The sequence below is a fragment of the Malaclemys terrapin genome, chromosome 25 (assembly GCF_027887155.1).
Source record: "Malaclemys terrapin pileata isolate rMalTer1 chromosome 25, rMalTer1.hap1, whole genome shotgun sequence".
Lineage (NCBI taxonomy): Eukaryota > Metazoa > Chordata > Testudines > Emydidae > Malaclemys > Malaclemys terrapin.
Window position 1 is genome coordinate 13,531,145 of NC_071529.1, and position 15,723 is coordinate 13,546,867.

General features: G+C 56.4%; 1 protein-coding gene across 5 annotated transcripts in view; it reads left to right on the forward strand.

Annotated features, from left to right (window-relative positions):
• Positions 1-15,153, forward strand: part of GRB7 (growth factor receptor bound protein 7) — a 49,210-nt gene extending 34,057 nt beyond the window's left edge. For 4 of the 5 annotated variants that reach the window (XM_054014353.1, XM_054014354.1, XM_054014356.1 and 1 more), the window contains 12 exons: positions 3,944-4,100; positions 4,517-4,638; positions 5,183-5,260; positions 5,582-5,719; positions 6,695-6,805; positions 7,381-7,479; positions 7,696-7,776; positions 9,184-9,300; positions 9,932-9,992; positions 11,157-11,244; positions 12,075-12,168; positions 12,763-15,153. In XM_054014353.1, coding sequence (XP_053870328.1) covers positions 3,944-4,100; positions 4,517-4,638; positions 5,183-5,260; positions 5,582-5,719; positions 6,695-6,805; positions 7,381-7,479; positions 7,696-7,776; positions 9,184-9,300; positions 9,932-9,992; positions 11,157-11,244; positions 12,075-12,168; positions 12,763-12,909 — 1,293 coding nt within the window. In that variant the 3' untranslated portion in view covers positions 12,910-15,153. The remainder of the gene's footprint in view (positions 1-3,943; positions 4,101-4,516; positions 4,639-5,182; positions 5,261-5,581; positions 5,720-6,694; positions 6,806-7,380; positions 7,480-7,695; positions 7,777-9,183; positions 9,301-9,931; positions 9,993-11,156; positions 11,245-12,074; positions 12,169-12,762) is intronic. The other variant, XM_054014355.1, reaches the window with a different exon arrangement.
• The last annotated feature ends 570 nt before the right edge of the window (positions 15,154-15,723 follow it).

Here is a 15,723-nt window from a genome sequence, read left to right on the forward strand (position 1 = left end):
AAACTCAACGAGCCTTAAATCAACCCACAGCTGCCTCAAGACCCGAATCTTCCCTGGGACGGTGATGGGGTCCGGCAGCATCCCAGCGCCACGGGGCCGGGGTTTGGGGCTTGGGTGCGGCCCTTCGCTCCCAGGGCTGGGTTAGAGGGTGGGAGCTGGTGTCCCTCTGACACACACTGGGAGGTCCTGCTGAGAGGCCAGTGCAGCCATCCCGACAGGCTGTGGAGGCCACAAGCCAGTGGGACGGAGACCTGCAGCATGAGGTGACAGTCTCCTCCCACCATCAGCGGCTCAGAGGCCTCAGTACAATCCCAGCCGGGCAGCGCCCTCCCCCCAAGCTGAGTCCTACCACACAGGGGCCTTGCTGGCCTGACTGTAAATCGATCCCCTTTTGGCAGCACCCGTCCCCCCCCCCCGTATTTCATCCCCCTCCCCCAGCTCCAATAGCCCTGGGAGACCAGTCAGGGCCATTCCCAGGAAGCCCACGTCACTGTTACCATTGCAACCCTCTGCCAAGGACAAGCTGCCCCTGGGCTGTGAGCTCGGGGGCAGATGGTTCCCAAGGCCTCTCCGGCAGAGGGGACGAGCAAGCAGGACCCTTGTTCCCTGGGGTCGGCAGCCTCGGAGCAGCCAGAGCCCAAGAAGCCAAGTGCCTTTGGTTTTGATTTGGCCTGGCTGCTGGATGAGGAACCTCTGGAAATTCAGCACTTCCCGGAGGGAAGCAGATGAGCCATCATCGGAGGGAAGGAAGGGGAGGCGGGCATGGGATGTTCATGGGTTTTCTACCCCTTGCTTCTCTCTGGGCCAGAAAGCTCCAGTGGTGCCGGGTGGGTAATGCCCATGGCAGGCCGCGCAGGGGCCGTCGGGGGGCACAGAGCAAAGGGTCCGTGGCACACGTAGCCAAAACACGTCCTGGAGACAGCAGGGATCAGCGCCTGGACTGGTTCATGCCAGGCAACGGCCGCTGGATAGAGATAAAAGGAGCCACCCAGCAGGTGTCACGCGGGGCCAGCCCAGGAACTGCTTTATTGCAGCCCTAACGGCCGTCTGCCCCCTCCGTGCGCAGACGCTCAGGGCGTGGCTGGCGTCTGCAAGGAGCAACTCAGGTGGCTGGTAGAGAGCAGCCAACCATAGAAAGAGCCTCCTCCCACCCCCACCCCCCCCCGCCCCTAGCAGGTAGAACCAGCTGGGGAGAGAGGAGAAAGGTACTGAAGGAAACCTGAACCCTCCCTGCAAAGGTCACAAACTTCATGGCACGTGGGAAGGGTGAGCCTGTGGCTTCAGGACAGTGGCTGGCAGCCTCCCAAGCCACCCATGGCCTGGGCTGCCTCCTGCCCCTCCCCGCTGGGGTCTGGGTGTTCAGAGCAGGGCAGCTCCCTGTCGCCCTGCCCCCTTGCATGGTCATTTGCACCAGTGCAGAGTTGGGCGCACTCCCATGAGAGCTTTGCACTGGCGTTACTGACGACACAAGGCCCAGGGCAGCAGGGTTGGGCCCAACGGAAAAGCTGACGGGTTAGTCGGGCTCATCCAGAAGTCAACGGAACCCATATGGGTCCCTCGGCCCCGATTCCTAAATCAATTCAAGCAGATTCTAAAAGGGTTACTGCGCAGAGAGACGAGGGATGTTAACAATCCTAATCCTTTGCCCACGGGGAGATCTCAGACATTTACACAGTCCCCCAGCCAGGCAGGGAAGGGATTGAATCTGAATTGCTCCACCTGCCGCTGACATTCAGCCACCTCTGGGGTGGGATGCAGCAGGTGGTGAACAGCAACACCACAGAACGGGGCAGGAAGTGAAAGCGAATCCTATCGCCAGCTGCAACTGTAGGGCAGGATTTGAAGGAGGCGAGAGCAGTTTGTCTAGAATACCAGCGTTAACACCTCATCAGAGTATTTTTTAAGGGGGGAAAATGTGAGAAAACTGGAGAGGCAGCATGATCTAAGGGGCGGGATACCAGCCTGGGAGTTAAGTAGCCTGCGTGCTGTTCCCTTAGCTGCTTTGTGACCTGTGCCTCAGTTTCCCCTCCCACTCTTTCTTAGTTCTCTTGCAGTGGTGCCCAGGGGCCCCAGTCACAGAGCAAGGTCCAATGGTGCTAGGTGCAGTACAAACGCAGAACGAAAAGACGGTCCCTGCCCCGAAGAGCTTACAGGGTGACAAGCTCTTTGGGGAGCGCCTGTCTCTCCCCCGGTGTCTGCGCAGGCTGGGCAAGTATCTGTGCAGTGTACCTGTGCCGTGCCCAGGGAACAGGCACAATGGGCCGGCTCTGCAAAGGGCGTTGTTAGACGTATGGCCCAGTTCAGCAGGTGCGTAGCCCCCTCTGGCGGGTTAACTGGGGACTAGCAGGGAGGATTTCAGCCTAGCCCCAGGTGCTGCTGCACTTTGATTTCGTTGTAAATTCCTTGTGGGCAGGGTCCGGCCATGCTGCTGCTTCCTGCCAGGATCCCCTGGAGACGGACGGTCTAACAGGGATGGAAATGGGAGGCTGGACGTCCGGGTTCAACTCCTGGCTCTCTCCCAGGCTTGCTTGCGTGACCGTGGCCACCTCACTTTGCCTCCATTTCCCTGCTGGGGGCAATGCTCCAGCTCCCTCTAGGTGGGGGGGGGGCTGTTTGGGTTCAGTGCTGGGGGACACCCCTTCCCCCCTGCTCCCGGGAGACAGCCCTGTGAAAGGGCTGTACAGCTAGAAACTCAATCAGCTTGTTACGTTCATAAAAGCTCCCCCGCCCCCTAGCTGACTCACGACACACCTCAATTTGCGACCAAGTACTGTAATGAGCATGGACATTACAACGGAGCCAGGAATAGAACCCAGGAGTCCTGTACCCCTAGTACCTGCTCTAGCCCCTAGATAACGCTCCCTCTGTGGCAGTGACACAAAAGGAGGCTAAGGCTACCTAGCAACCGGGTCGTTGGGCAACCCACATCTCTGGCACCACTTCCCCAGACGCTGGGAGCAGAGGGACTCCGAAGCTACCTGCTCATTTACTGAGGGAGCCTGGGAGCCAGGGGGCGCTCACAGCCAGAGCGGGGAGTTGCTGGGGGGTTTCATAGCTGAACTGAGGCCAGTGAACTGCAAGAGGGATTTGGGCCCCCGGGGTCAAACCTCCCTGTGCCAAAGGGTCAGCGCCTGAGAACTGCTCTATAACCCGGCCTCACGGGAGGGAGACAGAGAGAGCTGGTGTCGGGGAGCTCTGGCTTGGATGCGGGGAGGGTCCAAACCGTGCAGGGATCAATCCTGGGACGTTTTGCTCCAAAAGCACAGCCCGCTAGCCCTTGAATTAAAGAAGCAGTGCAGTTAGTTGGCTGCAGTAGAAGGTTCTTATCCTCTGCATGGAGCAGTTACAGCCAGCCAGCCTGGAGCACTTCATTCCACCCTGAAACCGCCACTGAGATATTAACTCTCCTGCTTAGGTCTTACTCCGATCTCTTAGCTATTAGAGACCAAGTTGAGACCCACCATGGGGGGTGGCAGATTACCCCACTGCTCCTGCAGGGTTCTAACACCTTCCTCAGAATCGTCTGGTGCTGGGCCCTGTCAGGACATTGGGCTAGATGGATTCCGGGGCTGATCCTGGCTGGCAGTTCCTGTATGATCCCACAGTGCAAACACCCCAAAACTGGTCTTGGGGGACAATTGCTCTGGCCAGCAGGGGAGCAGGCGCGGAGACAGGCTTGTTTGCTGTCGCCCAGCTACCCTGCACACATCACTGCCTCCCCTTGGGAGGGTGATAAACCTCAGCCCAACTTGGGTTTGTCCTTGGGGCTGGCTATCTGGCTGTCCACACTCCGCCCTGTCCTCCACCACAGAGAGCATTGACCCAGCCCCTCGTGCATTCAGAACAGAGACGTGAGGAAGGGAGGGAGCCCAGGGAGTGTCCAGACTGAGGGGGCAGGGCTGTGGGAGAGGGGAATGAACCTGGCCTGGCCTCTGCCCCACAGGTGGTAAAGGTCTTCAGCGAAGACGGCACCTGCCGCTCGCTGGAGGTCACGGCAGGCGCCACGGCCCGCCACGTCTGCGAGATGCTGGTGCAAAAGACTCACGCCCTCCACGACGACAGCTGGTCCTTGGTGGAGCGCCATCAGCACTTGGCTCTAGGTGAGGAGGCACGTACACCCCCAGGGGAGCCTTGCACGGCTGGCTTTGTGCACATGGCCACCAGTGTGCGTATGCAACTAGGAGCTTGGGGGGAGACGTGTACAGCTGGTTCTGGGCACGTGTGTCCACTAATGCCCAAATTCAAACACAGCTTTTGGGGAGGTTCATGCTGCCAGGTCTGTGCGTGCAACTGCAGGCTTGGCTGAGATCAGCGGAGGGACTATTAGCCCCCAAAGCACAAGCTCCTACCACTTGTGCTAAGAGAGCAACTTGCTGAGCTGGGGCAGTGACGAGCTGCTGTAGTCTCTGAGGCTGGCCGCTAGAAGGAGACAGGCTGACCCAAGCTAAGGCAGCGTGCTGTGGTGCATGATGGCTGGCAGGGCTCTTCCCAGACCCTGTGGCTTTCTCCTCCACAGAGCGGTGCCTGGAAGACCATGAGTCGGTGGTGGAGGTCCAGGCCACCTGGCCCATTGGGGGAGACAGCAGATTTGTCTTCCGGAAGAACTTTGCCAAGTACGAGCTGTTTAAAAGCTCACCGGTAAGTGCCTGCTGACCTTGCTACTGGGCGACCCAGCCCAGCATGACCTGGGGGGGGGGGCAACCGGCCTTATATGTCTTGGACTCCAGTGGGCAGGACCCAGGCAGCATCCCAGGCACAGAACAGCCCTGCCTGGATAGAAGCCAATCCCGGACACACATTGACCTGACCAGAGGGGACCTGGTGGGGCTCAGAGGAAGAATCCCCGAAGCTGCTGGGAGATCTGGCTGCCTTCCCTTCTCCTGAACCCCCAGGGTCCCGGAGCTGCCCAGCTGGGAATGAGCTTTGAATATGCTAAAGCAACTGGATTAAGCATCTACCCCTTACTGCCAGGAGATTAATTCCAGCACCACCCGGCATTAATTGGACAGCTGCCCAGGGCACCAAGAGGTCATCCTTACACAAGCTCACTGGTCCTGATCCCAGGGGAGCCAGTCCTGGTCCCCAGCCAGACGCGGGGGGCTGCTATGGTCCAGAGCCCTTCTGCTGCACTTGTGCTTGCCCCAGAGTCCCCGCTAACCATCTTCTCTCTCTCTGATCCCAGCAGTCCCTGTTCCCCGAGGTGATGGTCTCCAGCTGCTTGGATGCCAACAAGGGCATGTCCCACTCGGAGCTCATCCAGGTATGCACTGCCAGCCTGCCCTCCTGGCACTCATCGCCGGAGCCCAGTTCTGACTCCAGGCCACATGGTTTGAAGCAGGAAAGTGACCCTGGGGACTGTCCATAAGCACTGCCCACAGGCAGCTTCGCCCTATAAACAGGCATAGCACGAGCCTGCAATGGGGTGGGGAGAAAGCGAATGCACCTGGGATAAACCTGCCCTGCAGCCTGTTAGTGAGAGAGCTTAATGCTTGAGCTGGAGGCCTGATAGCCTCAACCTTTGGGGCCAGTTCAGTGTCATCTCTTCCTTCCCACGCTCTCCCCGACCCCTCCTCTCTTGCAGAACTTCCTCAATTCCGGCAGCTGCCCAGAGATCCAGGGCTTCTTGCACCTGAAGGAGGTGGGGCGCAAGGTCTGGAAGAGGTTTTACTTCTCCCTCCGCCGCTCAGGGCTTTACTACTCCACAAAGGGCACATCTAAGGTGAGACTGAGCCCACCTGGGCAGATTTGACCCTCCCCTTCCAACAGATCGCCCCAGCACCACTAGGGGGCACCGCAGGAGGGGTGGGGCTGAAGACATCCTATAACCGATGGGTTTCCTGTAGAAATGGCTAGTTCTTAGTTACTTTGGATGGAGTGATCTGAACTGTGCCCTCTATGAGTCACAAGTGGGGCTTGAATCCTGGATAGTTAGCTCAAAGCACAGGACGTACCTCCCTTGGACTAAAGGAATAGCTCCCTTAGCTGGTAGCAGTAGTAGGCTCTTATCCCAGTATGAAGTGCTACATGCCCTATTGATGCTACACATACGTCACCCATGTGCATGCTGTGTAGGGCTCTGTCCCCCTCTAGTGGTGGCTGGGCCACACACACATATTGATGAGCCTGCTGCAGCCCTTGCTAAGGGAGCGGGAGCTTTTCGCTCAGGCACCAGAGGCCCCTCTAATTCAATCCAAAGGTTCCTGGTTCAGTTCCCCTGCTGAGAACCTGCCCAGCAGACTGCGGTTACAAAATGAGCATGCACTGAACTATTAAAGCAGAAGTGATTTTTAAAACCCTTCCTTGACCTTTGATGCCATTTAAATCTGCCCTTCATTCCCTCGAGCTAGTTATGATCAGTGTTTATTATGGGTATTCCACAGGCCTGGTCAGCATGGGGGCCCTGTTTTGCTAGGTGCTGTACAAATGCGTGGGGAGACCCAAAGAGCTTAGAGACCGATCGGTTTCCCTACCTCTGGCCAGTCAGTTTCCCTTCCTGGTGTTCATGCTCTAGGGCCACGGTGGCTCCTGGGTTTGAGTCCCCTGTGCCATGTGCTTGGGTCACTGCGGCGTCTGGAGTCTGGTCTCTCTGGCCCTTCAGTGTGCTGGACGGGAAGTGTCCTGGTCCCTGGTCCCCCTGCCCCATGACTGCCTCCCCTAATACAGCACATGCTCTTCCTTCCTCTCCTCCCCCCAGGACCCACGGCACCTACAGTATTTTGCTGACCTCAACGAGTCCAATGTCTACTTCATCACACAAGGGAAAAAGCACTACGGCACGCCCACCGAGTTCAGCTTCTGCATCAAGGTGAGGGAGGTCAAGGGATTTCAAGGCGGTATGGCTGCCACCTGGCACCCTAGAGGCCTCAGCGGTGGGTGAAGCAACCCCTGCCCAAACAGGGACAAATCCATCCCTGGTGTAAACCCAACAGAAGTGAGGAGGGTTACACCAGAGGCCCAGTGCACAAAGTCCTTTTGGTCGCTCTTGAGGTGGAAGGGACCAGCGGCAACCATTAAGGCCGTGTGGTTAGTGCAAAGGAGGGCTGGGTGTCAGGACTCCTGGGTTCGCTTGCCAGATTTGATTGGAGTGTAGAGCAGAGGGACCTGGGATACAGGACTCCTGGGCTCTGTTCCCAGCAATCAGAGGAGATTGGGGTCTAGTGGTTGGAGGGGCGGGGGGACTGGAACTCAGGACTCCTGGGTTCTTTTCCCAGCTCTCCCAGAGACTTATTGGGGCTAGTCCATGCCTCGCTCCCCTCCTCCCCTAAAACAGGGCTAACAACTTGGGGGGCTTGGTTAGCGCCCGGGGAGCTCTGTGCCGTCCTCTTCCGGCTGGCGCTAGAGACGGCCCCTTGCGGTTACCGTTGTTGCTCTGCTCTGCAGCCCTACAAGGTACGCAGCGGCATGAAGGGCCTCAAGCTATTCTGCAGCGAGGACGAGCAGAGCCGCACCTGCTGGATGGCCGCCTTCCGCCTCTTTAAGGTAAGAGCCTCCCGCCGGCCCCTGCACCTTGCTGCCAGCCCACTGGCAGGCTAGAGCAGACAGCGACACCTGTTGGCAGAAGTGGGGACTGCACTTTGGTTCTGTTTCCTGGGGGAGCTCAGCACCTCTTGGGCTGGTGAGGTTAGTGCTGCTTCTTAGCACCCCCCCTCTTGGCTCTGATGCTGCCGACGCTAACGACGGCTGCTTCCTTCCCAGTATGGCGTGCAGCTCTACAGGAACTACCAGCAGTCCCAGGCCAGACGCAGCCACCAGTCTTGGATCAGCACCACGCCCCTGGTAAGCGCCTCGCCTGAACCGCCTGGAGAAGCTTCCTTTGCAGCGTCTCCACGGGACACCGTCCTCATTTTCCCCTGGCTGGCTCAGCAGGTTGCGCTGGCTCAGGGGATTCCAAATTGCAGTGTACTGGGGTGGCCCCATTCCCTCATTCTCCCTACATCCTTCCTCACTGACATGCTCACCGAAAGGGTAGAGCCCGGGTTGGAAAGGATCTGGACAGGCGGCAGCTGTTCACTGCCCTCGTTGCTCCAGGCCGATGTTTTCCTGTGTCGACACCTCTGGATCTCCTGTTAGCACAGCAGAAGATGCTGTTTCTTCCTCCCGCCGCTGGGGGTGTGGTGAATGCCTTCAGCCTAGAGAGCTGGTTGAAAAATTAGGATTTTTCCTTGGAAAGGGGTGGCAGTGCATCAGGGGAGGCCCTGGTGAGGGTGCATCCTGGGAGATGTAGTCCAGCTGAGGACCCTGGCCCATAGAGAAGAATGGCAACACGGGCCAACTGAACTACAGCTCCCATGAGGCACCGTAGCAGCCTTTCCAAATCAAACCTTTTTGGGCTTGGGGGAGTTTGTTTTTCAGAAATTTCACCTTTTGTGAAAAATGTGTTTCATCAAAATCCCAATTTCCCATCAAAAAAACAGTTTCAATGGGAAATTTTCAACTAGCCCTTCCCTGGGCTCCTCCACCTCTCCCAGGGCGTGGGAGCGGTGCCAGCCAAGCTGCCCAGCAAGGCCTGGTGCTGTTGTTCAAACAGAACTAAAGGCGAGATGGCCTCAGACAGTGCCCTCTAGAGGAGGAGCCGGTCAGCACTGGGTGCCCAAGGGAGGACAAGGAGACTGGTGTCTGACCAGATGTAGCCCTTTTGGGGGTTACATATCAGGTTCTGTCTGCACTGCTCACCTGACAATATCTCCCTGAGGGCGACCTCTCTGGAGGACATCTATCGGACCCGGTCACTGGAGAGCGTCAGTCCAAAGTGACATTCCCTGCAGGACCTATGCAGATGATGGGGCAGTTAGTTGAGGCAGAGGCTGGGTGGTACCCAGCGATGTAGCTGGCCAGGAAATGTTTCCTTTAAAATACCCAGGGATCCATGGACCACGGCGGGATTTTATCATGCCCATAATGGAGCTTTGATTTTTAAGTCCATTTCATGCTGGGGAAAGGTGCCCAATGAAGAGCCCTGTTCATGCCCTGAACTGCTACAGCTCAACACTGAGAGGCCCCCAGACCCCTCGCTGACGGGACTCAGGACTGACACAATGGGACCCTCTCAAAGCTGCTTACAGGGCCCTGAACTGTAGAGCTGCAGGCGGTGTCCCTGTCCGACCGCTTCCGTCTTCCAGTACAGGGTCCCCCTTCCCCACCCCCGTTGCTGCATCTCTCCTCAGCTGCTGTTTCATCCCACAGAGGAGCATGTCTGACAACACCTTGGTGGCCATGGATTTCTCGGGGTGCACAGGCCGGGTGATTGAGAACCCCAACGAGGCGCTGACGGTGGCTCTGGAAGAGGCTCAGTCGTGGAGGGTGAGTCCATGCTTCCATGCGGAGCTAGAAGTCAGAGGCCAGGCAGGGAAGCGGGCTGTGGCTGGAGGCGGTGTTCAGACCAGGCATCTTCATCAAGCTGTCCAAGCAGCTTCCAGCGGGTGGCTTATCTGCACAGAGAGCTGCACCGGGTTAGCTTAAACAATTAAACTGTGATATGGGCTGGTGGATGCAGTGTTGTTGTAGACGTGTCGATCCCAGGATAGTAGAGAGACAAGGTGGGTGAGGTGTTATCTTTTGTTGGACCAACTTCTGTTGGTGAGAGAGACGAGCTTCCAAGCTCCACAGAGCTCCTCCTCCGGTCTGGGAAAGGTGAGATCGTCTCAGCCCAGCTCCATCAGCATCCAGTGGGATGCTCTGGTGAGTGTATGGTGGCACAGTGCCATTGCACCAGATTGGAACTAGGCTACGGTAGCCCTCACATCGCAGCATCTCCCTGCTGCAGCCTGTGCTCTTGCCCTCTCTGGGTCTGTCCTATCCTTGCTCCCAGGTCATTCCCACCATTCGCCGCGGTGCTCATTTCTGGTTTGATTTTCCATAAAAGTAGCATTGCACTAAGGCCTAATAACAACACCCCATAGTAATGCCCTGCTCCTTGCTTTCCACGCCGCAGAAGAAGACAAGTCACCGCTACAGCCTGCCAACTCCCTGCCAGGGCTCCCCGCTCAGCACAGGTGAGTGGAGACCCCTCTATCCAGCTCCGGTAGGCTGAGGGTCACACAGGGAGAGGTCCTTCCCAAAGGAATTCTGGGCTTGATCGACGTAATAGTCTCAAGTTGCAGTGGGGGAGGTTTAGGTTGGATATTAGGAAAAACTTTTTCACTAGGAGGGTGGTGAAGTACTGGAATGGGTTCCCTAGGGAGGTGGTGGAATCTCCTTCCTTAGAGGTTTTTAAGGCCTGGCTTGACAAAGCCCTGACTGGGATGATTTAGTTGGGGTTGGTCCTGCTTTGAGCAGGGGGTTGGACTAGATGACCTCCTGAGGTCCCTTCCAACCCTGATATTCTGTGAAGGGATACAATGAGCCCAATTCCTCTGAATCTCCTCACACCCAGCACACCAAGTGGGTGGGAAACACTAGCAGACCAGGGTGGTTGTGTCTTACACACACCCTGCACTGGTGCAGACGGAGACACAAAGTGGAGGGGAACTTGGATTGGGGCTTGTTCCAAAAGTGAATTTTGAGATTTAAAAAAAAAAAAAAAAAGATTTTATAGAATATAAAATGCCACCCTGGATATTCTTCTAACTTTGGTTATAAGGAAATCTGGAGACTGAATTGAAACCTTCCCCAGTATCTGATCTACATGGTGGATAAGGGCCTACTACTGCTGCCAGCCAAAGAATGGTCTTGTAGCTAAAGTGCTCAATGGAGACTCATGTTCAATTCCTGGCTCTGCCACAGACTCCCTGAGTGACCTTGGGCAAGTCATTTGATTTCTCCATATCTCAGTTTCCCCTCCTATTCTTTGTCTGTCTTGTCTATTTAGCCCGGGAGCCCTTTGGGACAGGGACTATCTCTCTCTGTGCAGCACCCAGCACAACGGGGGCCTGATCTCAATTAGGGCCAGTGCTACTTTAATTTATTATTTATGTTAAGATAGCACCTAGAAGGCGCAGTCACAGACCAGGACCCCATGGTGCTAGGCACTGTACAGAGACAGAACAAAGAGACAGTCCCTGCCCCAAAGAGTTTGCCTTTTTTAATCTTTCTTGCTCTCTCCAATGACCCTTCAGTTTTGCAAACCCCGATATACCAACTTTCTCTGTGAAAGGGTTTGTAAGAGTCAGATCAAAAAAGCTTTTCTTCCTCCATTTTCTTTTCTTTTCTCTTCTCAGCCATCCATCGAACACAGCCGTGGTTTCACGGGCGGATCTCAAGGGAAGACACACAGCGATTGATAATCCAGCAGGGATTAGTGGATGGGTACGGAAAGGCTTTGAACACTGATTATATGGCTTCTATTAACTCGGAGTAGGCATTAACTCAAGAGACTCCCTGCTGCAGGATGTCAGTGAGGCCAAATGCTTAGCAATGTTCCAAAGACACTTGGACAGCGATTTAATCCCCAGTCTCACAATATTTTCCTTAAAGTTTCCTTAAAGACATTTTCCTTAAAACCCAGGCTTCTGGAGACATGTAATGACATGAAAATCTCAGCTTTTTTTTTTTAAAGTGAGTTTCTAGCCATTGTGGTTGCAGAGAAAATGTGATCCCTACTACAGGCTCAAAACGAAGAAGGCAAATAAGAAACCCCCAATTTTTTTAAATCATTATTTTTAAGATAAATCTCATGCTTTTTGGGGCCTGACTTGAGTTTTTGAATAATTGAGGTTGGCAGCACTGCTTTTGTGGATAAGATGAGCACCAGCAGCGACGCTAGAGAGGATAAAATAATAAAGCTTTTGATCTTCATGCTTCAGGGCACCTGTCAGTTCTGGGGTCAGGAGGGAATGTCCCTCCTTGAGACAGGGCTGTGCAATTAGGCAGGATTTTATGCCTTCAAGTTATCCAGCACAGGCCACTGTCTGGGACAAGTTCATTGCCAGCTCTCACTGCAAAGGGTTACAGTACCCCTTGGTCATGGCATGAGTTTAGCTGCTTTCAACAGCATTCCATGTGCGGCTGTGTTGTTTTCAGCTGAACTGACTGAAAAGCTCAGATGCTGCTCTGGGCTCCCCCTGGTGGACAGAAGAGGTTGAGTGGGCAGCAGCAGCATGTTGGTAACAGCCTCCTCTCTTGTTTTGATTTTTTAGGGTGTTTTTGGTGCGGGAAAGCCAGCGGAACCCCAAGGGGTACGTCCTGTCCTTGTGCCACCTACAGAAAGTCAAGCACTATCTCATCCTGCCAGTAAGTGCCCCTCCCCAGCCCCAGCTGCCACGGACTGTGCCCTCCCAGCAATATGGGTGGGGGTGCTTTATGAACTTGCTCAAGGAGCAAACCCATGGGGAGGAGGTTCACATATAGGAATGGTATGGAGCTCCCAGCTACTCCAGCCCGGGCCTTTCCCAGCAGGGGGTGCTGTAGGGACCTGTAGCGATAAGAGTGTTGGCTGTGGGGGGAGCTCCTGTATGCTCCAGCCCTGGCCTCTCCCAGCAGGGGGCGCTGTGGGGAGTGGGGCAGGAGCACTGCCTCGGTGGGGCGCTCACAGCTACTCCAGCCCCAGCCTCTCCCAGCAGGAGGCGCTGTGGGGAGTGGGGCAGGAGCGCTGGCTATGGGGAGCTCCCAGCCTCTCCCTGTGTGAGTCCCTGAAGAGAGACCTATAATAAGACAACTCTAACCTTGGGAACACTCCCATGCCAGTCCCTCCAATGTCGCCTCCTGCCAGGAGAGGTCCCTGTAGCAATAGCGTAATAAGTTCGTAGGGAGCTGTTCCCAGCCTGCGCTGTCCAAGCATAGGCCAGGAGAGCTAAGCACACACCTTCCCACCCCATTTCTCTGCAGAGCGAGGAAGAGGGGCAGCTTTACTTTACCATGGACGATGGCCAGACGCGCTTTGCGGATCTCATCCAGCTGGTGGAGTTTCACCAAATCAACCGGGGCATTCTGCCCTGCAAGCTCAGACATTACTGCACCTGCGTCGCCTTGTGACAGGCCCCCGGTGGGTGGCAGGGCTCTGCGACGGGCCACGGCCAACGGGCCACCAGCAGGACTAGGATCAACTCAAACTTCTGCCCCTCGCCCCACTTCGGCCAGGACAGCGGTGGCCGCGGGGGACGGACCTGGCTCGTGCTCCACCCACTGCTGGGGTGTCAGTCACCACTCAGCCCCGTCAAGTGAGCACCGGCCGGGTGAGAGGCCGGGATGGCACCCCCAGCGCCCAAGGAGCCTGAAGGACCGAAAATCACCGTTCCAAAGGGAGTCCTTGCCCTTGTGCTTCCACCAGCTCACAGCCTCAGCTCACTGCTGCCCTTCCCCCTGTACCCCCGCTCCCATCTCTCTCTGCCCCATTTCCCTCTGTCCTGTAACCCTCCATGCCTGTATTCCCCTTCTCACCTGTATCCCTGCACCCCCAGCTCTGCCCCAATATGCTCTACCTGTTTTGATCCTAGTGTTTCTCCTCCCTCCCCACCAGCTACTCAGTGTTAATGGTCGTATTCTCAGTGCCCTTGGGAAGCCAAGCCGGGAGCTTAGGGATGGTCCCGTTTGGTATGTCCCAGCACTCTCCCTGCACCCTGGATGCTCTGTTCTGCGTCCTCCTCCCTGGGCCCCTGCAGCCTCTTGGCTGGGTTCGGCGCTCCTCATCCTTTGGGAAGATCTACCCACTCGTGCACTTTCTCCCCTGGGTTCCCACCTCTCTGGCCAGTGACCGCTAGGAGCCGAGCCCGGGGGGTGGCTTTCCTCTTCCAGTTTCCACTTCTTTCCGTCAGACCAGTGCCAGAGTGGCTCCTTCTAACCTAGACCACTGGCCTCCCTGGGGGTCGGAGTTCGGACCCTTCTGTGCACGGACTGAGGCCCACCTTTCTGCTCCCCATAGCAGCAACCTGCCTGAGGGCAGTCACCATTCCTCGGCCATGGAGAACTGTACGTTGGTGGCAGTGGACCCTGATAAGTAGTGCAGATCCCACGCACGTGCCCCCTGTGTGGGAGTGGCCACGTGTCCCTTTCTGAGCTGGCGGGTGAAGCCGGCAGGCCCGGTCACAGCAAGAAACAGTACCCAGCTGTATTTGTGCTGGCTGGGGTTAGCCACGGATTATCAGCCCGCATGGAGAGGCCCGGGTGGATGGGGGTGGGGGGGCATCAATATTGATCGTAGATAACGTTCCGCCAACATGGCTGGCCTTGCTCCCAATCCTCCGGGAGGAAGTCCCTCCTTGGGAACGAGGCGGAGGGGCTGGCCAGGAGCTAGGGTGACTCATACAGAGATTCCTCTGCCATTTGCCTAGGGCCATGGGAATCAAGGTGCAGTTGGGTCCATTCAGGCTGAGCCACAGGCGGGGAAAACCTGGAGGTGCAGGGAGTCCAGGGTCATGCTTCGAGCTGGGCCTTGTTCAGATGCTGGGGGCTGGTCCCAAGCCCTGCTCTGGACATGGCAGGGGGGGAGAAAAGGGGGCTTCGGTGGCAGGTGTCAAGGGCGAGAGCAGACAAGTGTAAAAGCCACAATAAGGAAAGAGCTGGGCTTTTCCCTGTCCCTTCCTGTCAGCCCAAAGGGGCTTCCGCTCTCTGCAGTGTAGGCTGTCAGGACCCGTTGATGGGGCTGTGCACAGGTCTGGAAAGTCGGGGGCGGGAGGGGAGTATGTTTCTATCTCCGACTGCCTAGATGCCGACTGTCCTTCCAAACCCATCTCTGTGTGCTGCACTGTGCTGCAAGCACTGAACTCAACACGCCAGAGACCCCCAAAGCCAGGACTGCCTGGGGTGCTACCAACCCCCATAGCACCAAAGACCCGTATGGGGGAGACAGATGTGACCCACTCGGTGCGGAGCTCTGTCCCCTTCAGTGGCGGCTAGGCCACATACAAAGCCTGCTGTCGGCAGGGCTAACAGAGGTGGGGGGTTTCAGCTCAGGCAGTAGTGACAGGTATTAAGATCCCCAGATTCACCTCCTGCTGCTGCTAACCCAGCCAGGGGTGCGGTGTTGCCATGTTAGAAGGATCCCGGGTTTTGCTAAGAGGACGGATCTATCTCTGTTGTAAATACCTGAGAGGCCAGTCGAACTGTGATGTGTTTTATACAAGTGGTAATAAATGTTATTTTTTCATATCCTTACTTTTATTTTGTACAAAAAAGAGAAAAATAACCCAAATTAACACCAAGCCCTGTAAGAAGACAGATTTATCTCTATTTATATCTACTCCAAAATCTTCTCACTACAAATAAATCTCGTCTACTTCACACCTGGCTGCTCTGCTTTCCTTACGGCGATATGGTGGGGAGATGGGTCGGGGGAGTTTGGGATCCAGCCCCCTTCCCGCATTGGCGCTGACTTCTGATCTGCATGCAGCGTCAATGGGAAATTCCACGTAGGCCACAGCCAGGGAAGGGTTAAGCTGAAGGAGGGCGGGGCCTGGAGGTGCGATCAGGAGCCAGGACTCCTGGGTTCTATGCTTGGCTCTCGGGATGACCTTGGGCAAAGTCACCCCCAGATAGGGCTGGAACTTGAGACCCAGGTTAAATTCCCAGCTCTGCCCCAGACTCCTTGTGACCCTGGGCAAATCACCTCATCTCTCTGGGCCTCCGTTCCCCAATCTGTCCCACAGGGATGATGCTTTTCCTACCTCGCAGAGCAGGGGTTGCGAGGCTGAATCTATGGATGTCGGAGAGGAGCTCAGGTACGTTCAGCTCTCACTGCGCCCATTCGTTGCCATGCTCGCTAACCGACTCCCTGCAGTTGCCTGCCAGCAGAAGGGCGGCTGTTCACATGGGACCAACACAGCCCTGGTCTGCCGCCCTGAGAAGCCCAGG